The sequence below is a fragment of the Bombus terrestris genome, chromosome 11 (genome assembly GCF_910591885.1).
Source record: "Bombus terrestris chromosome 11, iyBomTerr1.2, whole genome shotgun sequence".
NCBI lineage: Eukaryota > Metazoa > Arthropoda > Insecta > Hymenoptera > Apidae > Bombus > Bombus terrestris.
The window spans coordinates 18,163,922-18,190,944 of NC_063279.1; the positions used below are offsets into that span (position 1 = coordinate 18,163,922).

Genomic DNA, 27,023 nt, shown 5'->3' on the forward strand with positions numbered 1-27,023 from the left:
TTGCAAAGAGCATTTAGTAAAATTACAGGAATAATAAAACTGGATAAAACGTAGTCTGATCAAAATGGTTGTGACATTTGTATGATTTTACGATTTATTAATTATTCATCATGCCGTGAGTGAATACAACAAATTGGAAGTACTCGAAGGAGCTACAACTGCTGGTAGGAGTTTCATTTAAAACTTAACTAGATAGAGATTAAAGTGATTTGAGGTTATGTCGAGTGTATGTATTTGAAATTCAACTATTATTTTTTTTATCGTGAATTTATCGCTGATACAATATTTACAATCATATAAATGAATTATCGGCTGTTGTAATATACGCTATAATGTAACGAAACTTTTATTAATGTTATACTACGTAGCGTTTGTTATCTCACGTGACCAAGCACGTGTACATACTTTGTACGGTATGGCGCGGGTTCGTTCAATACCTTAAATACGAGAGTTTAAAATGTCGATTTGATATCATGTAATAATCATAACCGTGTGTATATTCTCCATGGATAGATGGTTAAAAAAGAGAGCCGCCCACTACCTGTATGATTACGAAGCGAGAAATATTTGTTTTCACGAGATTTATTTCAAAGTATCGAGAAGTCTCGATCAATTCCATACAAGAAAAACAATAAATTTACGAATATACATGCTCGTACGACTACACATTTTATTGTTGCTATTGTTGTATTACATTGTTATTAGAGGCCGTAATGATGCAAAGTTATTAGTTGATCGCGTTTTGAAAGTGGTGCACGATATACAACGAAATCATTGCTAAATTCGGTTTATCTTGGAGTCGAAATATTTCTAAACGTTCTAATTATAGCAATGTGTTCGTATAAGAGCAATGTAATTTAACAAATAGACGATTTACGACAGTTTTAAATATAACTGCACGTAGAATGTATTTAAATTATAAATAATAAAAATAAAATTTGTAGAAAACAATTGATAGTATTCTAGTCATGTACAAAACATTTTGAGGTAAACGACAATGCGTTTTCAGGATCAGGAGCTACTAAAAAAGTAACGAATTCACCGGTGCTAAATAAATAAAAAGTGACGCATAAAAAGATTACATATAAACTTGGTGCGTTTCTTTTTACGAAACGATTATAAATAATTTAACGAAGGGTGCAGGCGGCCTCTCTTTTTCTGTCTCTGTTATTTTCCTGAGATCTCGTAGTCGTTCATTTCTCATGTTCCTCTTTGTATATACATATTTTCCTTTTGTTACTTTCTACTAAACGTATCAATTGTTTTTAACGGTTCTAGGATAGTAAAGGATGTACAGTTTGCCAAGAGGCGTGCGATTAGGAAAAGAGTCGTAAATCATAATTAGCGAATAGCAACGTTTACATTCTATTTCTGTGAGTATGTCGTAGCTTGAACTTACATATTATAATGAAACAAGTACCGTAACAAATTGTAGATCACTAAGTTGAAGGACCATATTCTTTATAGTTGTACACGTCATGTGATAGTAATTTTTCTTCTTTCTTACTATTGTTTTCGTTATTTTCTTTCTTTTCGTTTGTGTTCCTTAAAGAAGACAGTTTCGAGAATATTGGAGCCTCGGCCTTTGCACCCTTCTCACTTAAACCTAACGAATAAATACCTATTCGCCATTTCGATTTCTATCGATGGCTCGTCGAGGTAACTCCACTCTCCAAAAATTTCATTCTTCCTTTCTTCTCTTCTCTTCCTCTGTGTTTGTCCATCCGTCCGTCCGTCCGTCCAACTGTCTGTCTGCTAATTCTATACCCGGGTATATCGTCTAGGAGCAACTTTTTACAGACTATAGTTTCTTTTTCGGAGAGATTAGTGAGTCGTCCGAAGTGGTAATTAGCCACTAAGCTTCGTCGAAATACCTAATTTTATTGCGTTCTCGTTCAATTAAACGGGACAAAATAATTATTCAGCCGCGAATGCAATGTCCTCGGTCGAATGAGATGATACTGCTGAATATTACGAGCGAAACGCGTGCATCCGATCGTGTTTTGCTGTCATTGTTGTTGCATCCACGATGTGTTTTCAGTGATGGGGGAGGAAGGGACGAGGAATTCGCCCGAACCAGTCGGGACGAACACTTTTGTCTATCAATCATTCCTATCGAACAAGTAGCTCGAAGAGGTCGTCGCGGTGCAAACAGAACAGTCCGATACTCGTTCGATATTCGATCTGCAGCGAGAACTCGTATCCATTTTGATAAAATAGTAACCGTTCACTTTTCGTTCTATAAGACCACTTGCAATTTTTGGATACATATGTAGATATATTTGAAAAACTCAAGCATTGTAATTGCTTTCTTTACTTAGGAAGTTACACGATCGTGCGACAGAAATTCGATCGCGAAATAATTATTTCTTCCTTGTCATCTCTCGGCACAAGAGCGGAACATGATGTACATCTCGCAAACTGTACACGAGGATACGATATTTCCCTTTCGTTTCATTTCTGTTTCCTTTTTTCTTTTTTTTGTACTTTTCTTTGCCTCTCGTTTCTCTCAAAGCGATTCGGATTGGAATTGATTCGTCGCGTGCAAAGCCGTTTAAGCGGTTCGAAAGCGTTTGAATGGCTGCAAGGTGTCGTAGATAAATTGCATGAAAAACGTTCAATGAGAGTTGGAATCGATATCGGAGTCGAAGTCACAGAATCAGAGTCGCGATTGTTTTGCGAGTTGGATGACAGCCGGCCGATCAAGTTGGAAATTTCGGTGAAAAATTTAGAAGGAACGTATCGACCGATCGATGATGGATCGTCGCCTTTCCTGGTATTTAACCGCTGCGTCGCGAGCACCGTTCGGAGATCCGAGTGCGACCTCTGGTCCAGTTTCTTCTCGTTTGCACGCGGGTTTCGTATCGTGTTCGAGTCAGAGGGTGCACCGCGCAAGAGGCTCGACCAATCTCGATATGGCCGTCATCAGCAAACGATCTGTTTATCGTTTACTCGCGTAACTGTCGCTTGCGTCCCATGTTGCAGATCTTGAAGTGACACAAGGTCATATCTAAACAACACAAAGAAAAATCTCTAGTTAGCATTCGTCGTTTTGAGAAGCACTCCGTTCGCGAAGAAGAGAAAAAGCAAGGGACAGGAAAGCGTGATACGATTGCATTCGAGGTGGACGAAATTCGTCTGGTATCGAATATTAATTGAATGGACCTCGAGGATCGATCGTCAATCGTTGATTTGTTTTTCAACGGCAGAAACGTCGCTCGTGACATCATTCGAATCAAAAGTCAATTGGCGCAATGGATAGGTTCGCCATTCTCTCGCGATGCACGCTCATCGTTTCTTGCTAGTTCTACGAAATCCCCGGTCCTACGCATCGAATGGGAATCAACACGACGCTTTGCATTATCGAACGAATCCGTCGGATCACGAATACGAGGGATAAAGACTTTGTTTACTCGATTATCTCGTATTGGACAAAGGATTGATAGCGGAGAATATAGAATATGTAGAGAAACGGAGGATTTATCGGTGTGGGAAGGATATCTTGTCGATAAGCGGGGCACGTACTTATTTGCCGAGTATTCCGTACTTAATAACGGAGGAAGAACAGACAGGAGAACGCGCGTGACCAGCTCTGAGTATCTTCCAAAGTTCGTAAGACGGGATTCGAAATAACGAGGGCTAGTACCTGCCCTCTTCTAGAAATCTCAGCGAATCTAGCGGGGCATGAGATCATCTGTTCTTCACCTCTTAAAATCGCGTTTTCGCGTGTCTTTTTTTATCTGCTGCATGCGTGCACCCGTAGGCGGTTACTAATTCGAAACGAAACTACGATCGTCCAAAGACAAGAAATGCAGCCGAATTATGTTTATATATCGTTCTTTTATGGCATATGGATTCGAGGACGCTTCTCACTAAACGATACTCACAGCTTATCGAGGTACGCTTTCCGGAACGTTGCACCTGTTTATGCGGGGGATTCGGTGTTGGTATCTCCTCGACAGAGTAATCACCCGGTGGAATCCTCATATCGTCTTTCGCCCTCTCTTCCAGTACCGTTTGAAGCATCATTTGTACGTCGTCCAGTGTCTTTTCCTGCTCTGCTATTTCCTCCTTCTCATCGATCACTTGCTTCAGCTTGTTCAGTAATATCTACGATACGTAAATTTAATTTGAGTGGATTCGAACAGCGGTGGTTGCGTCGAATTACGATACAAGAAAAGTGACCAGCTTACGAGATTCTCAGCGTTGTTGATGAAGTTTTTGCTATAGAGGAGCTCCGACGGTATCGGCTCCGGTTCTCCAACGACGAAAACGTCGTTGGAGAGGCAGGACAACAACAGTGCCAACAGACACAGGCCCGTCCGTTTCGTGCTGGACCTTCCCGTCATTCCCTTGATCCTCTTTATCGCTGAAAAGAATCACGTTCGAGATTACCGAAAAGTATCGAAGAAAATGGTGGAGCATTTGCGGTTGTCTCTAAACCGATCGAGAATTCGACATCGCGAGTAGCAAACACGTTAGAAGAGAGAATAGATCGAACGAAATCGGTCGGTTGTACTGAAACAGACTGGGTCCTGGAATGTAATAAAATTAAAAATTGAATTTTAATCGAAGTATAAAATAACTATAAATTTGAATTTTAAATTAACCGAACTACTCCTAAAACGCATCGTACTTCGCTTTTCTGTCTGTACTTTTATATCTATATCTGTCATGTTTTGTAACACGGAGTACCTGCCCCTTAATTGAATAAATAAACAAATAAGTAAATAAATAAATAAATTTGTTCGCGGGTTAGAAGATCAAGCGTATTTCGCAAGTTTCGATGTAATTTTCGTTTCCGGCTAGAAAACAGTGATCGCGCGTAAACGTGACAGAGATAAAACGAATTGGAATTTGGCCACCCATCGTTGTGCGGTTATCGCCCTATTTACTCTTCATCCATCATTCATTCGAACCAGGTGTACGCAATGAAAATCGGAATAGCGTCAAACGGAGCCGAAAATCTCGGCAAACTGGATGATTGACGCGTTCTGACAAACTCCGCCGATCAGCGAGGGAGAAAGGGAATATGAGAAAGAGAACCGAGAAGGGAGTAGCAGCGAGATTTTGATTTACGTGGATGTTTACTTCCGAGTTGAACAAACCATTAAACATCGATTTATCTCCAGGATCGGTCCCTTTGTTTTTCTCCCACCCTTCCTTTTCTCGTTCGATCAAGAATACAGTTATCGTTAACTGTTTCGATCTCCTTAAACATGGTTATCGATCTGGAAAGTTGCACGACTTGCCCGATCGGCGATAAATTTGTTAAACTCGCAAACCCTAGCGAATACCGACACGGAATAGTTACGTTGAAAAGTCTTCCTTCGCGTCTCATTTGTTACGCATTGCGAAATTTCGAGGTACACGTGCCTTTGGCACAGAGAACGACGCGGTTCACCTCCGGACCGCATTCTCGATACCGTTTTCGCTCAGCTCGATGGAAGAATGTCCATGGTGCTTTGTATACGCAAAGGACGACGCACGCGTTCCAGAGAAATAAGAAATTGATCATATCTGCAGTCAATGGGTCGCCATCGTCGTGAATCCCAGTGGCGTTCTTAATTGTTCAAAGCATAATCTTGGTGTTGCGCGTCGTTCATGGAATTCTGACGTATTAGCCTCATTTATTTAAGCCTTTATAACTGCTTAGTATGCGCTCGAAACCAAACAAATCTATTATTACAGAAAATGCCACGGACCGTTTTAGCCATGTAAGCCGTGTGTTATCCGCTGAAACATGGGGAGATTAAACACAGTCAAACCTGGAAAGTAAATTTTCTGGCTCGTTGTTGATCGACTCGAATTTTCATTTGCCATTAACGAATGGTTCTTTTTTACATTTGTAACCGAGCCGAGTCGCGAGCGAAATTAATCTGTCGTTTTTTTTTCGCGTTGGCGTAGTAAAAGAAAAAAGCGGGAAATAGAAGAAAAAAAAAGTAACGAGCGAAATTCCTCTCTGGTTGGTCTATGAACGGGATATCAGATAACGATATTCGACTTCGGTCCTTGTTTGTGATCTCGCGTAATCTTATCCAGCCCCTCTTCCGTACCCCGTTCCTCGAGCGACGCTTATCGCGCTAAGGGATAATCCTCGATGACCCAAGAAACGCGCGTGAATTCATTCAGCTGAGTAATTTATCTGGCGACCCGAATGAGTTGTTTGAACAGATAAGATCAGGCGGGGTGCGAGCAATTGCACTTTACATAATTCGGTTCGCCTACAACAAATCCGATTGAGAGTTATTTCGGATGCCTCTTTCCCTCCTTCACGAAGATTCTTTTCCCTGTTCCTTCTCTTCCGAACGAGCGAACGAACCGCTTTAAAATCTTCACAGAGGTAAGAGTCGCGTGATCAAAACGAGTGGAACATTAATCACTGACGCGAATACATGTTGATTACGCGCCGACTATCTTCGAAGCGCTCGTTAACGAACGAGCAACGATCGTTCTCTTTTCGTTGATAAAAGAAAAAAGTAGGAATTAATGTGCATCGGGCTGGTGTATTTATTCGGCCGATAACGAGCCACGATCGCTTTTTCTTCGGCATTTACCGCGAAAAATTTCGAGATAACACGCGATTGTTCCAACTCGAACGGCCTTTATCCGAACGAGTGGACCGATCGACCGTGCGGTGTAATCACCGGCCAATCTCACCACCTTCGATCGTATGCGTTCGATTTTACTCACGATCGGGATACGCGAACGCGCAATTCGCACGATTCTTCGTGATCGAATCGAGAAGTATCGCGTTGAAAACCGCGTCGGCACGAACGACTAGTAAACAAAACGATTAACGATCGATTTGAGTGGAAGAAGCTATTTTAATCGGTTGGCGCGATGTCGTTGCAAGAATACTTCCTTGATCGCGAATAAAACTTAATCGAGATGGTCAATGAAAAACGGATTCCGTTGATTCCCGATCGATCCAAGCTGATGGAACTTAATAATCTTTCTCCGAAGAACAACGTCAAAGAGCACAGACGTACGAATCCTACCTTATTTAACTCGAAAATGCTCCTCTCGACGAGGACTTCTTCGGAAAGCGATTGGACGATCGAACGATCACTGCGATAATACCAAGGCTCGATCTCACTCGGGCTTGAATTTTCTTCCCTTCTTTTCTTTGCTTCCCTCGTTTAGCGAATGCGTATTTCGGTGAGTTTTTGGCAGAACGATGCGTGCTCGTAGAGTGAGCAGAGAGGGCTGTTGCACCCTCTATTATACCCTGAGCGGAATCCTCCACCACGCGCCACCTAGGCGCACCTCCTACCACCTGTAGGTCCGCGCTAGCACGAGGATATCTGTGCGTACAACGCCTACGTACATGCCATTCTCTTTTCTCTTTTCCTCCCTTCCTTCTTCCCCCTCCGCTTTCCGTCTACCAACAGTCCCGTGAAATAGCAGGATCACCGAAACTTTATTTCGTTCACGTTACCTAATTAACGCGTATGGGTACGCGAGTATGCCGCGAATTTCGGCAAATTTTCCAACTCGCTTTTACGTAACTGGTTTCCTTCGACTTCGTCGATCGCAATTCATGTAGCCCGCAGATTGACAGCAATTTCTTGCGCTTCGATATTTCATTAGCGATACTCGCGACAAATCACCGTATAATACAAACATCTGTTAAATTCCACGAGATTGACGTCAGCGTGTGGAATAGGTGGTTAATTCCGTTCCGCGATTAATTCCACAGATTTTCGCGTTGTTTCGTTCGTACAAAATATCCGCGATCGAGCGAAAGAATAAAAACGCGCCCGGTTGCTTTACGAGTTTCTGGTACCCGCGCATCGCAATACGATTCGCTTCGCATCGCGCTGAAACCAAGTCAAACAATCGATTCTCATCGGTTTCCACGAATCGTTCACGAAAGAAAGAGAAAAAACAATCGGAGCTTCTAGCGCGATGAAAGTCGCTCACTCAGTCGTAAATCCGTAGGTACTATCGGTTAATTCTCGGGGGCGATAATTTTCTTTGCCTCTAGCCAACCTTGCATCCCTCGTGATGGTTGCAACGTAGTCAGCGTATTTTAGTGGTGGCATTTCCAAGTAGTCGAAGCATCTGTAGCGAAGTTCGACCGCAAAGGACTAACACGCCGTGAAAACTTGCTACCCACGTTCTAACGATTCCTGTTTCGCTATCCCCTTCATTCGCAGTACCATGTCGCGGTTTTAGCGTCGTGACAAAGGATTCGGGAAACAATTTTCATTTTCTTCAACCATTCTTCGTTCACGTTCTTTTCTTTTTCTTTTTTTTAACAGCTCTTTAAGGTTCCGACGTTTTGGCGTTCTGACGTCTCAGGCAATCGGATATCGAGCCGAGCGCTCCTCTTTCAGATCAAAGCGATCATCGGGGAGCGGACGTTTAAAAATTGATTAAAAAGTGCGTTCTTTGGATGGGGCGCGATGGAAACGTCAGGCGTGCACTGATTTATTCGCGGATTCGATTCGTATCGCCGCTTACGAACAACGCTCAATTAGCCCATCCCTCGGTTCCCCTTTTCGATCTCACGTTTTTCCAACTAATTTTGCCCGCGTAAAATATTACCGGTGTTTTGGAGATTAAAATTGCCGTTTGTTTCCTCGTCGTACTAATTCTTTCTTCGTACTTCTCGTAGATAGCCGGTAGAAACCAGAAATACATATTGCGAAATAAGGAACGACAAAGGAATAATGTCGCGAGCGAACGTATAGAAAGTAAAATATTTCCAAACACTCTGACCTAATCGCAATGTTCGTGACGAATAATCGGAATAGAAAGAAAGAAAGAGAAGAGAGTAGCTAGAGAAAGGACGATGTCGATCAGACGAGCGCGAAGAGTTGAATTTATATCTTCATTATCATATCTTCGTGTCATACGTTGTGAAGTTATATCTTCATAGAACGAGAAAAACATCGTTAAGGTGTAAAGTGAAATGTCAACGAGGATGGCTCGCAGTCTCTTCCGTCTTCTCGATGAAAAGAGGTACGACGAATGTCGCGAGAATACACGGAATTCGATAGACGATCTCCCACCGCTATTAGTCAGTGTTTCAATACGACGACATCGGTGCCGACCAATCGGCGCTCTAACCGACAATTACAGCCCCTCGTCGCTTATCGGCCTCGTTCAATTAACGGCCTCTTCTTATCGGCGCGATTCTCTTTTTTTCCCATTTCTTGGTAAATCGCACGCCCGGCAAAATGGCGCACCAGAAGCCTTCGATTTTTGCGTCGTACTTTCGTATCCTTCGCGACGAATAGCGCGCGTCCTTGTTCTCAAACGTTTGTTTACTTAAATTTAGCCACCATCGATTACGAGTAATCGATAACTGATAAACTTCGCAATAATCCTCGCATCTCTTTTAGTTTTCGCCACGTCGGTGAGAAAAATTCGAGTACCGCGATTACATGTTTGTCGAGTGCGCGCTACGTTGGATATTTTTAGGAACAAAGTGTTGAAAGCTCGGTAGAATTCGAAGCTCGAAAGAATGACGCAATCCAGCCGAAGGCCTTTCTGGAGCGATATTACGACAATAATCGCGATTACGATGATTGCCAGGCGCAGCTCGAGAATTATCTTTTATGCGAATGTAAGCAGTTCTCGTTGCACAAGTGGAATAATACAGGATTGGAGTTCCTCGTTTTCGAGTACACCATCATCGATGCAAGTGCAATCAGCTAAAGAACGTCAGAGTTAGTGAAGGAACCCTTCGTTCTTCCGAAACTTGTATCGTATCTTTTCCTACATTTTCAACATATTTGTGACACTTTGGATTTCAATCGAGTCATTCGCGTTCGCCCTGAACGAGCGAAGTGGAATGTTCACGAAACGTCGGAACAAAGAGCAACGTGTCGATAACGCGATTGAAACTCGATGAATTACAAATGTATTGTTCTATCGTATCGTTTAAAAACCAAAGAGGCGAACTTGCAGGAGTCGGTCAGTTCGAACTGCGTCGCTCGACGTCGCGTCGGCTCGATTCTTGACATGGACTACTCGTTGCGTAAGCGTTTACCTGCACTCCTGACACTTCAATCCCTTTCACTTTCTTAGCTTTTAAGCTGGATTAGGGGTCGGAGTGGCATCAACGCCCAACGCTACGATTCACCGCTGTTTGCTTTCAATTTAGAGTGGAGTTGTTGTAACAAAGAGAAGGGGAAAGCTAAACGTTCGTTCCTTTATGGTTTTAAATTGCCTTCGCGTTCATTATTTCGCTGACGGTTTTCAGATCGATGTCGATGTCGGACGAGGAGAAGGAAGAGGAGAAGCCGTTCGCGGTGGAACGGGCGAAAAGCGGTCGCGCCAAGTGCAAAAAATGCAAGTGCCCCATAGAAAAGGACACCGTAAGGATCGCGAAGCTAGTCGCGAATCCGTTCTCCGATGGCAAAATGAAAGCTTGGCATCACTTGAGCTGTCTGTTCGAGGTGTTCGCCAGACAAAGGGCTACCACCAAGAGAATAGACGATCCCGAGGAAGATGTAAGCGGCTGGCAGGATCTGTGCGACGAGGACAAAACTGCGATTCTTCAAAGAATCGAGGAGTTTGAAAACTCGTGTAAGATTTCCCTTTTCTCCGATCTGTAGATCCGGTCCGGTGGTGAGCGGTGATCTCGATGCCTGAAAACGATACCTTTACCATCCGATAGTTGCCGGCTCGATCCTTTAATTTCAGGATATTTGATTTTCGTGGGAATCGCCGTTTCGGGCCCTGTATGCAGCTGTATCGCGACGCGAAGATAAACGTACGAACAGATAACGAAATTCGAGTAATTTCCATGGCGTGAAAAGAGCGCGTTCATCTCTGTCAGTTATCGCGACGTGGCAGAGACGAGCGTTTTAATTGCCGTTCAATTAAATCGACAATGTACAAATTGTATCCCATAAATCATCTTGCGAGCATTATCGCCTATTAGAGCGATCGGTCGGCCGATGATTTACGTTGCATTAAACTGGTTTCTCGTTCAGCAGCGATTATTATTACAGCCTTAAAAGATCATCGAATGCAGCATGTATAGATTATACCTTTTGTTTCGCGCTTCTGTCGCTCTCTCTTCCCTCCGATAAATCCCGCTATTCTGCTCGAAGAGATTTCAGAACTCGGGGACATCGAGTCAGCCGGTGCTAATACCTCGACGATAATACGTCGAATACCACGATCGATTTTCCCTCGATACTAATCTCTAGCCGATCCGTGGAAAGCCTTCTAGCGCGAGCGAACTGTGACGGCGATCGCTTTTTCTTCCCAGCTCCGTTCAAGACTCCGAAGACGACACCGGTCGCGAATCAATCCTCCGGCTCGAAGAAACGCAAACTTACTCGTACGACGGAGTCTGATCCTTCTCCTAACAAAAAACCCAGGAAGAAAGAGAGAAATGGCCCCACGTCCGCCATCGACGACGCATCGGATATCTCAGGATCGGAAAAGACGCCCGAGAAGGTGCGAAAACCGACGAGAGACGACGCGTTTGAGGAATTTCAGCGGGTCTGCGATAACGTGGCCAAAGTGGACGCCTACACCGACAAGACGGCGATTCTAAGAAAGATGCTAACCAAAGGGTCCGAGGGTGGTAAGCTTCAAGATTTGTTTTCGAATCAATCTTTCGTGCCATTTTCTCTCGTTCCGTCTTCTCGTGCTCATTTATTTACAAATCTAGCCACGTATGTACGTCACTAGACTCGATCGAATTTCGTAACGTTCTCGACGGATCAAGGTCTCCATGGTTTCTCGCTAGCTGGTTTCCGTAAATTAGCTGTTTACGTGCGGTTTTCTTCGACTCCGACGAAACAAACGTTTTTCCAGAAGGAAAGAAAAATTTCGCGATGCGATTGAAAAGAAGCCTTGTGGAATTAATCGAGTTCATCTGCGCGTATCGTCCACCAGAGATAGCTTCCAAGATTCGCGATGTTTTTCTGACATTGATAAGCGAAAATTAGCGGCTCTCGCGAGAGTATCGCCGAGCAGCAGAGTAAACGATCTCGTCACGAGACCCGAAAGAGAAGTGCCAGAAGGACAGGATGGCTACGATATTGGAAGTCGAAGTTGCGGTAAAAAAGAGCATATGGGGCCAATGGACGATGCTGTGTCGGTGGGATATCGTTTGTGTTTTTCGCGCAAACATATTCGCGTTTCCCCACCCTCTTACTTTCTTACTTTTTCGATTATTTTTACTAGTTCGCGTCTTTTCTTCATTACGCCCTCCCGCATTCCTTCGCACCCGCCGTACCTCTCTCTCCTCTCCTTTTCGTTGAGGTCGAACAAATACGATACCGGAATCGGATACAAGGAGACCATTAATCAATCGACGGTGCAGATTCCCACCGCCGTGCTCGTAAGTGGAAGATTTTTACGGGGTTATCTGACTTCCAGAGCAACAAAACTCGAATCGTCTTCGCGCGGCTTTGCGATCCAACTTTGAATTTGTATCGCTAAAGTACACTTATTCTTGTCGCGCAGGATTTTTAAATATTCGAAAATGTTACGGCTCGGTTGAAGCCTAAGATCACCGTCGATATCTCGCTAAACGAAGATATTTCTAGAAGTTGCTGCAAGAAACGTTTCGTACCGATTCGAGTTTGGGCTTTGCATCGATGTTCGACTCGTTTCGATCCGAAATCAGCTGATCGACCATGATCCGATTTAACTTGTGACACGAATTGCGCTTCGTTGATTTATTCCCCGCGTCATACGCATGACCTAGCGTTCAACGCGCCTACCGTGAAATTTTCCGTTTCTAGAAAAGTCGTTGATCGGTTTACGAGCAACCCGACTCCTCGACCATTTTTCACTTGTCCGAAACCACATGAACGCTACAAGAGATACTCACTGTGATCGAAAGTCTCCCTGCTGATGATGCTGTTCCTTCTTCTAGATATTCAACTAGTAGTCGTTCGTGGTCACAGGGAAAATTCCTTGAACGATCTCTCGTGTCGTGTGGTAACGTTGATACGTTAGCCGCGACAAAATTCGATCTGTCGTTTCGTGATTTTTATCATCCAACGTTATCACTGGTTCGCTGGTAGATAGACTCCAGTCACTCAGTCGTCAGCGTTTTTTCTTCCTCGAAGGAAGATCGATCGGTCGTGCGCGGTTCCTCGAAATTTCCGTGTTCGATTATCTGGTCGAGATCGGTCGTGCGAAAGCGATAGTTCGTTTTTCGTAAAGCTGTTCGGCAGAATGTTTCTTGTGCACACCACGCGTTAACCGTTTTGCGACTATTGGTCTCGAAGGCTGTGCTCTGGTGTCTTATAAGCTCAGCTGTCCCCACCTAATCATGTTCGGTTTGTAAACGCGATGTCGAGCCCCTTCTCGTGTAGCCAGCTTGGCTCCAGACGTTCATCCATTCTTCCATTCTTTCCCTCTTTCTTCTACGCAGCCTCTTCCCTTCCCCGCATAGATAATCTCACTCTCTATCCCCCTCTCTCTTTCTCTCTCTCTCTCTTTCCCTATCACATGTTAAACTCACCTCTTCCCCCTCTTTTAATTCGCGATCTTCTCGCTTCTTCGCTTCCTTCCTTTTCTTTCCCCTTTCCTCTTTTCCTCCACTTCTGCTCTTTTTTCTTCAGCCGATGTGTTTCAGTCGCTTCTCCCGCGGACTAATTTGCCTCTTATTTGATCCAAACTACGATTTCCATGGTCGAAGGATTCGCACGAGCGATCGTGAGAAGAATTCACGAGCGTTGGATCGCGAATCGGAACGAACAATCGGCCAGCAGAGTGACGTACGACGCGTTCGATAAGCGATTCCTCGCGACCTCTCTCGTTGTTTCTTTCTGTGAAGAAAAAAAAAGCTGTGCCGCCTCGTTGAAACTGCTGTCGAAATTAATGAACGAACGATAGTTGATTAAGACTGAAAATTAACGGAGGAGCGGGCCATTGGTTCCCGAGCAATTAACGTTCACCGATAAGCCAATGTCGCCTTTGATTTCGAGGGTCAACGAAACGCCAAACGACCTGCAAATTCTTTCGAAACGTCGCGTTGTTACGTTCGCTTCTCTAGGCTGGTCATCTTCTAGGACGATTCTCGTTTCAATGAACGTAACGCGATTTACGTTGTGCGCACGTTTTCATTCGAGTACACCGCGTTTGTTGAAAACAAGGATATTTACGCGAACGACGATTATATAGCGCGTTATCTCCTCGATACTAGATAAATCGAGCGTATTATGGATATTATTGTTTTGGGATTGCGAGAAATTTTCTCGAGCCTGGTAACGCGAGTTCACCGGTGACCCTTAGATCGGGTCGTTCGTAAAGTGACGTAATAGTTTTCGCGCTGGGAGGCGAAAGCCGCGATCGGACCAAGGGGAAGGGAAACATTGAAAAAAACAACGGTGGCGCGCGAACAAGTTAAAAAATCTGACGACAGTGGTTGCGCAACCAAGCTTGCCAAACTCGGTGCCTCGCTGTGCTGACGGAACGACTGACCCCGACCGCCGCACCCCCGAATCGTCTTCTACGACCTGCGATATGTCACACATATCGATGCCATCGTCGGATACAGACCGATAAGTCGATAGACTCGTCTTTATTTTTTTTCGTCCACGGTATAATACGAAAATTTAAAATTGACACAATATGAATTTTAATAACTTTTGTACTAAACATTCTTTATCACATTGGCAACAGTTATCTATTCTGCGGTATATATCAAATTTAATCGTCGCTCTTATCAAATATATAATAAATTCATTTTGTACCGTTATCGTATTTTTGTATATTCCTTGCTTTATGAATCTTCTTTTGTCAATCACTGTACTTCAATCTAACGCGGCTCCCAGCACGAAATATATAAATATTCTATAACTGTAAGCTGGTCTGAAGGAAGAATCGACGAAATCGTGAAATCGAGATGCTCGATTTTTCTTGCTATGATGTAGGATATTACGTGGGCGTACATACTTGCCACGCTTATCCCAACTGTGACGACGAATCTAATAACGAACGAGGATCTAATTTGGTAAATTGCTATTCGGTCTGGAATTCACGGAGCAATTCGTGTCGGTAAACAGCGGGGTTTGTAACCATTGTTGGTCGAACGTCGCGGAATTCTGCGGAGGATTAAAGAATACCGGCATTGTACGCGGCTCGATCAACACGGCAGAAATTAGCGATTTGCGCGTCGAAATCGCGCGATCGCTCTATTTTCGACGATGATGAGAAACGCTGGTGGCGTTTCATCCGTGGTGGGAGCCCGTTTCGGCCGTCGAATCGCGCCGCGTTACGTTTCTTCAGTCTCAGCGAGACTCGTTCGGCACGTGCCACATCTATCATCGATTCTGCATCCGCACACGTCGTTTTCTCGGAAGAGGAAAACACCGAATTGTTGAAAATTAGAACACCTTCTTGGAATTTCATTCTTAATTCAATAACCGCGAGATTTCGTACGATGCGTGGCCAAAGTCGTTAAGGGAAATGCGCCTGATTAGACGAGGATTCTCCAAAAATGATTGAAAAATGCCTCTGGTATTTCGATCCAGTTGTAACAAACATTTCCAGTAACAAACATTTTAATAAGCGTTTTATCGTTTAATAGGAGAATCTGTACGAGGTAACAAATGATTTTCCATAACGAGCAATCGGGAGCGATATGATCGTAAGAACCATTCATTTTTGTTATTCTTATTCTGTTTTCCCTGGAATTAAAAAATCTCTCGAGTATCTCGCGTGGTATCGCGACCGATGAACGCGCGATTGGTCAAGCGATCACGGGATTTCGTTCTAGATTTTTTGCTTACGTCTGAACGTATAGGGTGTTGCAGTAAAAACTATATCTAAACTATAGAGTAAAAGTTTCTTATACGGTGCTTTGTTTTCGATAAAGTAAGATTTGAAGATTTGTTCGATATACGTAAACTCGACTAATCACCTCTCGAGTAAATAATTAGCAGGTTGTTATTGTATATGCAAAAGTAGGTAAAAAATATCTAATAAAATTTGTTGTACATATATTATGCTTCCTCGTGATTGCTGACACACATTGTACAAGGTAAACCACGTGGAAAAATACCGTGGGTATAAGTCGAACGCGATCGACTGTTGCTGAATGAACGAAAAAGGAGGAAACTTTTGCGAGAGTCGTGTCGAATATGTGTAGTTTGTTCGGGTTGAATGGCCGAAATAACGAAACGCGTGAAACAGGAATTCGCGTTAGACAGTCGCCGATGAAATCGTTCGCTTATCGTTGGCGCGTTTAAGGTAGCCACATGGCGGGAAACCGCGTTCGCCCGTTCGTTCTCCTACTTTCTATAGGACGAGGATCGACGAGATCGAAAGGATGATGGAAAGAAGAGATGGAAGGAGAGTGCGAAGAAGAAGCAGAGAGTGAGAAAGAAAATTTGCTTTATTTGCGTGGGGGCAAATAAAAGCGTATCTAACTTTCTCGCGTCCCTCCTCCTTTTCCGTAAGCCGTGGAAAATCTCATTGAAGCAAAACCGCGTTATCGTTTGTCCGCGGAACTACACTTTGTACAAGTCATGGTGGTATCGCCGGTGACCTCTGTCTATCGTTTTCGCGTTTCCTTCGGACGATCGATCATTAATTACCGCGCTCTTCTTTAATCTATCAAGTATGAAGTCACCTCTGCTTTTGCGAGCAAGCTTTCATCCGTTTGTTCGTTCGTTGATTACATAGTTGGTTTGTTCGTTCGTTCGTAAACTGACGGCATCTCGCTGTGGAATCCGATGTAATCGCAACTGGCCGGAAAGAAAGAAAAAAGAAATTCAATTGACCGCCGCTTAAATCGCAGTTTTTTTCGTCTAACGAGATTTCAGCGTATCTGGCCGCGTTATCATCGGCTCGCTCTCCTTCTCTTCTGCTTGGTCGCGCTCCTCGTTTCCCGCTTCCCCAACTCCTCGGTCCACCGCGGAGGGGAAACGTCGAACAAGATCGGGCTTTTCGAAGAGACGCGCGTGCGAAAGGTCAAATCGTCTCTCTAGGAGTTATCGACCGTGAAGCGGTGCCGCCGATCGTTTGCGACACTCTAGTCCTCGAAAGCTCCCCGTCAACCCCGAATTCCAACTTTCTCGCCAATTTCCATTTCGTTCAGTGCAATTCGCGTTTTAGACTTTGCAGGGAACGATAACGATTACCCTCGTTCGACCGCGATAGAAGAGAAGACGGCCGAAAGCGGACACGAGCGGACTAATTCGCAGCTAATTTTGGTCGCCGGGACGGAGGCTCGTTCTTCGCTGATGATCGGGCCTGATGCAATGTCCGAGCAAAGTACGAAACGACATAGATCGATGATGTAGATCGATGTAGCGAATTCTACGAACTACTCGGAAGTGCTATCTTTTGTTTTCACGTAAAACAAGAGAGAATTATGCACGAGCGCGAAGATATTATTAAGCGCGTTCTCGGCGAAGATGAAAATACCTAGAAATCTTGCGTTTCTTTCTCTCTGTTCGCTCTGCGCCATTACTAATATCACTTTCCTCCTTCTTTGCCGCGCAATGAATGACTCATAACTGTTGGCAGAGCGCCGTGAATTACGTTTACTTTATCGATGTCCCGCATCCAGCCGAATACGATTTGTGCTGATTTTCCTTAATTCCCGATTACATGCAATTCTGGCTATTCGTCTTTCGATTTGCGCGAGAACGAGCCTCTTAAGGCCGTTGCAAACGGGTCAACTAAATGGCCGATTGGCGAGAAATTGTCGAGTTATTTTTATTTCCCAACGCAAAAATCTAATCGTGTAGATTGATAAAACGTAGCTGCGTTCGGTCGACCATGGAATCCTGAATCTGAGTTGTTAGATTTCCTGGTCGACTAGGCTTCTTTACTCGCCACATCTCGTCAGTCTGTAGCGGTCTTTAGAAGGACTCGAGATATCACGAACGCCCGAAAGGAACATCGTTCGGTGAAACGGACGATAATTTATATAGGCTTGCAGCTGCTCGATAATCGAGCCGAACAGACAATACGTCGCCGGTCGATGATCGTGCTTGAACGAAACGAACCGTCCTATCGATCGAATCGGCAGGTTCGTTCTTTTCTCTTTGCGAATATTCCATTCAAGCTTTCGTTGGTGCGTCGCGATCCTCCATTCTGTTCGTTTCGCGCTGATCATTAGGCCGCGAATTTTTATGCATTTATGTGGAGAATCTGAAGATGCAAAGATGCGTAAAATACATGTAACGCAGATATATATATATATATATATATATATATATATATATATATATATATATATATATTAGCTAGAGTTTCTTTCGTTTTATAAGGAAATAATTGACGCACAATGTTTTTTGTTTTATATTAGTTTATTGAATTATGCACGAATGTAATAATAAAAATAGAAAAATAGAAATCGATCATACTTAGTTTAATAAAATAATATAAAACAGAAATTGTTGTTCATCTATTATCACCTTATGAAACGAAAGAAACTTTTCGGACAACCTAATAAAATATCAAAAGTATAGTACTCGTTATAGTAGTCGATAAGTAGACCAAGTCTCTAACTAGATAGAAAAATATGAATTCGCATAAATATCTACCGATCATTAAATTACGGATGTCTATGCAAACGCACATTTTTGTAAGCACAATTTGAAAGATAGCACCTAAGCAGATACATATTTCATCTACCAAATCTCGAGTATTCTGAATACTTTACATATCTTTGCATATTGCACCTATCGTGCGCATTTTGAAGTTTCCCATAAATGCATAAAAATCCACAGTGTGGTCTTGATCGTGGTTCGTTGTTCGTCAAAGATCAGTGGGGGGAATCACGATCGACGTCCTCCGATGATCTTTTCCCAAAGCGAAAACACGTGGAGGAAAATACGTGGAAAGGGAAGTTCTTGACGCGAGATTATCTTCTCGAATAACCGTACTAAATCGCGATGACTTTGTTCTCGACTAGTGCGATCTTCGGCAAACTTTCGGCACGTTTCACTTTCGGATTCCATTCTTCCCGACTTTTTGCCATCTCGATCATCCTTAAACGGACGATCAAGCCCGACTCGTCCGCTGAAAGTCACGCAACAAGTTTGTTGATGCGATCGATAGTTTCCAAAGTTGTACGTACAATTTCTGTATAAAGTCGAAGGTTCTTAACTTCGAAGGCCGGTCGACAAGCCTGCAAGAGGTGTGTACCGTTGTTGACCAATGAATCGTCGATAAGCCGTTACGCGAGGATCGTCTCGCAATAAGGTGCATCGCGTATCGCGTGCTCACGCAACGTAAACACTGCGATAATTCCATATTTTTATAGGCTACTTATTTCGATGATAAACCGGGGCACAGAGATCAGGGACTCGCGCTTTGGATCTCTAATTAATTTCTGTGACTGTGCTGCTGAAATTCAATTCGTACACATTACGAAACACGCGGCTCGAACACGTTTGCAGTTCGAACATACGCAGAGGTTGCGAGACGATGCCGACCAACTAACCATAGGCGAATATCGGCTAACGAAGTTTTCGCTCATGTTGGCGGCGATCGAGGAACAATATCGGAAGAGGAGTCGCGATGAAAAGAATCAAGGTATCGCGCGATAAGCTACGCGCCGGAAGTACACATACACATCGCGGGGACTGGTGGGTGCGCGATAACGATTGCAACTGTAACGGAGCCCGCTATTTATTCGTCGCAATTCGTTCGCAATTTTGCCGATGATCTAGTCTTCGACGCAAAGGAGGTCGTCGCTGAATTTTCCACGAAGCGCGTTCTGATCGGTGTTCTTAATCGAAAAGACGCGACGCGTCCGTCTTTCAATCCTTCGCTTCTCCGTTCCGATTTCTTCTCTCTTCATATGTCTGCATTCTTTTCGCGGTTTGCGAATGGCGTTCCTTTCTAGTCGGATACATCGACCATACACAGGTGTCTCTCGAGTGCGAACGATCCTTGCGAATGATCCTTCCAGCGAAACGTCACGAGCTGTTGTCTGTCACCGTTAGGGAAGAAGGGAAGAAGGGAATGTGAACGAGAACCGTCGGCGCATCGGGCTGCAACGACACAGTGGAAAGTTACGAGGCGATAGCTGCGTTCGATAACCGCCAAGCTGATCGCGGATATTCTATCGGACTGCGTTCAATTGGATTCGATTTCGTCTTTCTACCGTTCCGCGATTTCGTACTTCGAACTTCGTTTGTTCTACGATAGTGCACACAGTTTTAAGACCACTGTCTTCTTCGTAGAATTTCATCTTACTGCATCCTATTTTAAGATTCCATTCACCAGAAAACAACACTTTTTTCCAACCTTGTACTGGCCAGTGCTTGTGCACTTGAGCGGAAGCAATCTGCGGCTTCCGATCTTCGCACCTGAGTATTGGCTTCTTCCGAGATACGCGTCCTTCGAGATCAAAACCACCAAGACTTCTTCGAACGGTTACTTTCTTGTAAATCTATTATTTCACTCGTATTATACGTAAAATATCGAGTAAGGTAAAATTTGTTAGGATCCTTCGACGAATGTAACGAGCAGGTGTTCGGATACTCGTATTTCTAAGCGACAGCGTAAACTTGTCGTCTTCGTTGTTCAGATCATTCCGCGTTTTCAGATGGTTTCAACAGCGACGTAAAGCTGTGGTGCAGAATGCTGCTTCCGGGCACAGTGAAGAGAATATACAACCTGCAGAGCAAACAATTGGTGAAACTGTTCTCTCGTATCCTGCTTCAGGACGAGGACGAGATGTTGGAGCATCTCGAGCAAGGAGACGTGGGCGAAACCATCCAGGTGTTTTTTGAAAAGAGCGTAGCTTTAAAACCAGCTCTAAAAAGCGTACTTACGATTCAAGAGGTAATAAAATCTGTCCTGTATTTCGGTTGAAATTTGTATCGATGTATCGGATAATTTACGAACTTCTCCCGCACGGAAAGATATTCGGAACTGTGTTTCACCATAGACACGTGCCGCTATATAATCGCGGGAAGCCTCTGGATGAAACGTTGGAGATAAATTCTCGGGGATAAAGAGAGACTGTGCGTTATCTTTATAATTTGCGACGGTGGAAAAACAAATGGGGCAACGAGCCTGTTTTTCCCATGGTAGACAAATTGAGAGGAAGGAGGGAGGAAAAGAAGGAGAAAAAGAGATGCTTAAAATTGAACGCCTCTTTGTAGGCGTCGTTTAATTTTTTCTCAAGCTACCCTTCCTCCTTCTCTTTTTCGATGACGTACTTCACCACATTAAACGACACTGGAATAAACGGGATAAAGACAAAACGGAATTTACTCGCGTCGAAATAAGAGGCGGTTCTCCCTCAGCGTCGATCGATCTCTATCTCTATATGATTAAATTGCATGGAGGTTCGTTCGGCAGGGGAACTCTTTTGACGTCTCCAGGATTATCGAAACCCAGTTGGATTAAACGGAATTCCCGATTCTCGGCCAAATTTCGGATTTCCAGATTTTACTTGCTAAAAGTAAACTTCGGTTTACTTTCTATTCCGCGTAGGGTTTGTTCTATAAAATAGACATACTATTTCGTAAAAATTAGTCGTTATTGTCGCCATATCGATCGAGCGAAATCCTTTTTATTCAGGTGGACGAGTTTCTGCAGCAGTTGTCGTTTCTAACTAAGGAGGACGAACAGATTCGTCACTTTCGTTCGATCGTTTCCAGGTAAATTATTTGCATTGCCCGCTTCCGTTGTATTTTCATTTATAGAAGGCAAACTGTAACTTGTTCTCCAGATGCACCGCACGCGATCTAAAGATGATCATCCGGCTGATCAAGCACGATCTAAGGATAAACGCTGGCCCGAAACATATGTGAGTCTATAGCGTATAAATAGTTGAGCCGTAAACGAGACGATTAGACGGCGATCGATGATATTTTTCGTCTTTTGTCGATACGTTTGCAGTTTGGCCGCGGTACACGATGACGCGTACAAAGCCTTTCAAACGTCCAGGGACTTGGACAGCGTGGTCGAACGATGTTGGCAAGGATCCTCGAAATTCGATAAACCGTCTTCGTCGCCGGGTCCATCTTCCAACGTCAAGATTACGCTCTCGCTGATGACACCTGTCTTACCGATGTTGGTAAGCTTTTGGTCTGCCTTAAAACGTGGCAGTAGCGTTGCAAAACGTCGGAGCCTAACGTCTAAACCTGAATAGGCGGAGGCTTGCAAATCCGTGGAAATGGCGATGAAGAAATGCCCGAATGGAATGCTTGCCGAAGTGAAATACGACGGAGAACGGGTCCAAGTGCATAAGAAGGGAAACGAATTTCGGTATTTCAGCAGATCCTTAAAACCGGTGCTGCCTCATAAAGTAAATATTTCGTTGCGTTCGTCTCTCGATTTGCTTATTCGCAGAATTTACACGTGTCTTTTCTCGTTTCAGGTGAACCTCTTCAAGAATTATATTCCGAAAGCCTTTCCAGACGGCGATGACTTGATTCTAGACTCCGAGATCCTCATGATAGATACCAAAACTGGACAACCATTACCCTTTGGTACCTTAGGCATTCATAAGGTTCGACTATTCGTTGAGAATGGTACGATCTTCTCGGGAATCCTATTCTTGAAATCCTATTTGTTATTTCGTTTTCCAGAAAGCCGAATTCAAGGATGCCAATGCCTGTTTGTTTATTTTCGACTGTATCTATTATAACGGGGCTGTTTTGTTGCATAAGTAAGTCGAACGAATTTAATTACTTTAATTCCCTTCGGCTTAAAGTAATCGCAGTCTTTTGCTATGCGCAGATCCATGATGGAACGAAGACGAATTTTAAGAGAAAGTATGACGGAAATACCAAACAGGATAATGCTGTCGGAAATCAAGGAAGTCTATGTAAGTGATCGCATGATTTTCGATTTTTCGCTCAAAGATATATGTGGAAAATTGTAAAGCAATAACAACCGTTTACAGAAATCTCAAGACTTGGCAGAAATGATTGCCAGGGTTCTTAAAATGGGCCTCGAAGGATTGGTGCTTAAGGACATCCACGTACGTATCACATTGTAACCTTGTAAGTATGAAGATAGAACATTTTCTTATAAAGTGCGTTTCTGCTTTACCATCGTTTCTTGATTTACCATGGATGAGAATTGCGATCAAATAGCAACTTTCCTACCATAATTAATAATAATAATTTATTATTTTTTTATACTTTCATTGTCGATTCTTGGAGTTTCGTAACGTGTGTGTGATCGTAACTCATGCGATAGTTGAGATGAAGCGATGCCAACGTGTGATTATTTGCAGAGCAAATACGAGCCGGGTAAAAGACATTGGTTGAAGGTAAAAAAGGATTATTTATACGATGGTGCGATGGCCGATAGTGCAGATCTCGTTGTGCTTGGCGCATGGTACGGCACGGGAAACAAAGGTCTGTACCATCTGTTTGTTCTACCATGAATTTCCCTCTACCATATCTAGACTGCGAATATTCATGCAAATTCGTGTTTTTATGAACATAACTAAAAGAACAGGTTTTGTCACTTATCAAATATTAAAACAGTTACTACATTTTAAATAACCATGTCGTTTCGTACATTATTTCTATATTTAATTTTTCTTCTATGCGTTTTGTATCTCTAGGCGGTATGATGTCGGTATTCCTGATGGGCTGCTACGACGAAGATCGTGGCAACTGGGTAACAGTAACAAAAGTAAGGAAACGCATACTGTGCAACGATAAGGAATTTCGAAAATTGTATTTGGAAATTGATCGTACGTGCAGGTACACACCGGTCACGACGACGCGACCTTAGCCATGCTTCAGGATGAGCTCGATATGATAAAAATAGGTAAAGATCCGGCCAAAGTACCGACCTGGTTGCGCGCTAATAAACCAATGATTCCTGACTTTGTCGCAAAGGATCCAAAGGTATTTGCTCGACTTGGTTTAATTCTCAACTGAAAGCAGATGTATCGATATCTTCCCTTACGTATTTCAGAAGCAGCCAGTGTGGGAAATAACGGGAGCAGAATTTACCAATCAAGGCGTTCACACAGCTGACGGTATTAGTATTAGATTTCCACGGGTAACGCGTATTCGTTCTGATAAAGATTGGACTTCCGCTACTACTTTGAACGATTTGCGACGTCTTTTCAAGCAGAGTTCCGAGTCGATAGATCTTAGCCTTCTTTTGTCTTCGACCTCTGACCATAAGGAAGAAGGTGACGATAAAACAACCAGACAAGATTCCTTATCAAATGCACAGGCGAAACAGGAAAGAAAATTAAAATCTCCGTCGAAAAGAAATGACGATTTCAAAACGATCAAGAAGAATTCCTCTCCGAACAAGTCTCCCGCAAAATCAAAAGCTATCTCTAATCGCGTAAGAGCCGATACTAGCAAAAGAACGAACGAAAAAGTATGCAGTAGCGAAGGAACCAATGTCTCGGATCAAAAGGATGCGGAACAAGCAGAATTTTATGCTTTCGTAAATAACGATGTGTGTTTTCATCTTTATATCAATTAACGAGCAATTACTCTTACCTTATCCAAATAAGATTCACAAACCAAAGTAGCTAACTGCATTATGTTCAATTTTTAAAACTCTTGAAATTTTTGAAATTTTAGTGCCAAGCTACAGTACTTCATTGATGCTCATTTCATATAATTTGATACATTTTCGGCCGATTTATTCTAACTTACTGTACACGTTTATTTATAGTACATAGAATATTCTGCCATGGGAATTCCACTAAATTGGATCGAGGGACGAAAGCCAGAAAACGGACTTCCGTCGGATGCAAAACCATTATGTAATCTAACAGATAACGAATTGGTACGTAATTTGCTGGTAAAATAAAATTTCATCTTTTAACGAAGATTGAAACTTAATAAAACTATTTTCTGATTGACAGACGTCTAAGAGTATTTTAAAGGGCGCGCCAGTCAGTTTAGCGTCAGGTTTTACAAAAAGCAAGGAAGAAGACATTCGCAAGTTACTCAAAACGTATCCTTTTACGCAACGTAGTCTTTTACGAGGACCCTTTTCTTCATCGGTCCGTCTTTCGAAGCAAACCGTCCGCGAAATTATTGTTTGACTTGATCGATCAGGTTCGATTACGTTCCGCTACGACTTAAGGGACGATTTTTAATTACTTTGGGGTGGACGCAGACTCCACTGTGAAACGAGTTGCATTCCATAGAAAACTCATAGGTAACACCTCGGGGAGAAGCAGAGTTAACAAGTATCAGGGCAGGAAAATGGAACACGAGGCTCTCTTTCGTGTCTTAGCGCGGCTCATAGTCCCCTGAGGCGGATTTAAAGTAGACGAGTCGCTTAACGACCGTATCGCGAGAAAGAAACCAAGTCGATTATCTTGTAGGGTCCCTCGCGAGAAACGGGTCGCGAATCGTTGCGGTCTTCTTAACGCCACCTTTCCAGTACAACTTTCAAGCGCAACCGTCAATCCAGTAGTAAACTTCCTTAAGCACTGTAAAATTCACTTTAGTCTCGGGGCCAAGGTGTTGAACGATCAAGAGAGATCCGGGGCCATGTACGTGGTTCATTCTTCCAAAGAGATTCCGTCATCCCTTGTGCGCGTAAGTATAACGGCTTTTGACGTTTTATGTCAACGTTTCCGGAGATGTTGCTCCGTTTAGGGCAATTTGTCCAAACTAGCTCGACTGTTTCGAACGTTGCTTCGATAGATATTTCTACAGCGAGCTACTGCAGTGTTTCTCGGCGGAAAACAAATTACAATTTCTATGCGATTTCATCGTCGTTGGAAAGCGAAAGCTTCAAATCGTATCATCTTTCAGGCAAAAGAAAGATATCGTTTGGAACGCGTTTTACCACTTTCCTGGCCAAACAGTGGAAAACTGGAAGCAGTGGGGAAAAGGGGATTGTGTTTTCGATCGCGTGGTTAATGGACGAGTTTTAAATCGATCGAACGAGCAGGCTCTCGATAACAGAATTAAAGTTGGTTAACATAGCGGCACCATTACCGCGTACTAGCGTCGGCATTAAGCGGCTTCAGACACGTGGAAGTTGTCGGTTCCGTTAACCGTAGGCGCCAATTGCTCGCGTCGCTTGCCACCGATAATCTTCCGTCGCCTGTCGAATATGATTTCCCCACATCCGCCAGCAAACACGAACGCTAATCTCGCAATCACGATGTTCCTCGCGTTCACCTTGATCCTTGCATTTTTCAGGAGTTTGAGGATGTGTCAAAGACGGCAAGACACGTAAGTGTCTCTTGGATAGAGGCAGTTGTCTCGACTTGCGAAATTCAAGAAACGGAAGAGCATGCGGTAGAACTGATCGCCGATTACTGTTCTTGCCCCTGTTTACATCGGTGATGTGCAGGTTCTATTTTTTAAACCGTGAGCCATCTTTCTCGTTTTGTTCACGTAATTGCAAGTTGTTCGATATCGTAACTCAAACGACGGATGATAGCGGAACAAATTCGAAACCTTTGTTCTTTCCATCCGATTTACAATCATACTTTATAATTCCATACATATGCACCGTCGATCGTAAGCATCAGAACACCAGCTGATACGTAGTACAAATTGTATGCTTCTCGTTGTTGCTGTCTTCAAAGTATTTTATTATAAATCTGTTACTTTGTATACGCGTCTTATAATATAAATAAAGTAAAATTTCCTATGCGTTTCTTAATATTTATGACCGACGGTGCATTTACTTAGTTTCTTGCATCTTATCGATATTCCGCACCGTGATGAAACCAGAGACTTGGAAACGATCTTAATTGCAAAGAACGGGAACCTCCGACGATTGTATAATTATCGGAGACGCGAGTTCAGTAATTCACCAAAGAAACGTTTGAGGAGAATCTTAGTTTGTAGCAGAAATACTGCAGTAGATAAATCCGTATCGACTTACCTTTGACATATCCCTCTTTCGTTCCGCGTGGATGTCTATATTATTTGCTTTGCATTCGCAGGTTCTCGACATTCGTTTGCTACGCCCGTATCAGCATGTAGTCTTTATTTTCGAATCGGTTTGGTGTCACTTGGAATGCATCATTCTTGCGAAGAATTTTATACGTTGGAATGAAATTGTAAATTTTTTATCAGCTATAATAATAAAGTTATAATGGCAGCTGTCAGGTGTATTCGGAATAAAGGAGTTATTGGAACCGAGCGTGACTCGTT

The 27,023-nt window shown here is 43.3% G+C and overlaps 2 protein-coding genes across 4 annotated transcripts; one reads left to right on the top strand and one right to left on the bottom strand.

Annotated features, from left to right (window-relative positions):
- On the top strand, positions 1 to 27,012 carry LOC100651963 (DNA ligase 3). Of its 2 annotated transcripts, XM_020865325.2 has the most exons (21): positions 26 to 164; positions 10,217 to 10,542; positions 11,234 to 11,554; positions 20,501 to 20,739; positions 21,484 to 21,563; positions 21,635 to 21,712; positions 21,805 to 21,982; positions 22,058 to 22,213; positions 22,286 to 22,417; positions 22,497 to 22,576; positions 22,648 to 22,735; positions 22,814 to 22,891; positions 23,150 to 23,273; positions 23,486 to 23,556; positions 23,628 to 23,774; positions 23,845 to 24,345; positions 24,568 to 24,681; positions 24,761 to 24,852; positions 25,355 to 25,445; positions 26,058 to 26,228; positions 26,813 to 27,012. In XM_020865325.2, exons 2-20 carry the CDS (start codon positions 10,221 to 10,223, stop codon positions 26,202 to 26,204), a joined length of 3,039 nt encoding a protein of 1,012 aa, XP_020720984.2. In that variant the 5' UTR covers positions 26 to 164; positions 10,217 to 10,220; the 3' UTR covers positions 26,205 to 26,228; positions 26,813 to 27,012. The 2 variants fall into 2 exon arrangements, with proteins under 2 accessions (XP_048266248.1, XP_020720984.2); XM_048410291.1 differs by lacking the exons at positions 10,217 to 10,542; positions 11,234 to 11,554 and having other exon boundaries at positions 1 to 164.
- On the bottom strand, positions 567 to 13,228 carry LOC100642500. 2 transcript variants are annotated; one of them, XM_003399329.4, is made up of 4 exons: positions 12,812 to 13,228; positions 4,194 to 4,369; positions 3,888 to 4,110; positions 567 to 3,010 (listed from the first exon to the last, which is right to left on the bottom strand). In XM_003399329.4, exons 2-4 carry the CDS (start codon positions 4,347 to 4,349, stop codon positions 2,949 to 2,951), a joined length of 441 nt encoding a protein of 146 aa, XP_003399377.1. In that variant the 5' UTR covers positions 4,350 to 4,369; positions 12,812 to 13,228; the 3' UTR covers positions 567 to 2,948. The 2 variants fall into 2 exon arrangements, with proteins under 2 accessions (XP_003399377.1, XP_012169758.1); XM_012314368.3 differs by lacking the exon at positions 12,812 to 13,228 and adding an exon at positions 7,002 to 7,171.
- Positions 27,013 to 27,023: the final 11 nt, after the last annotated feature.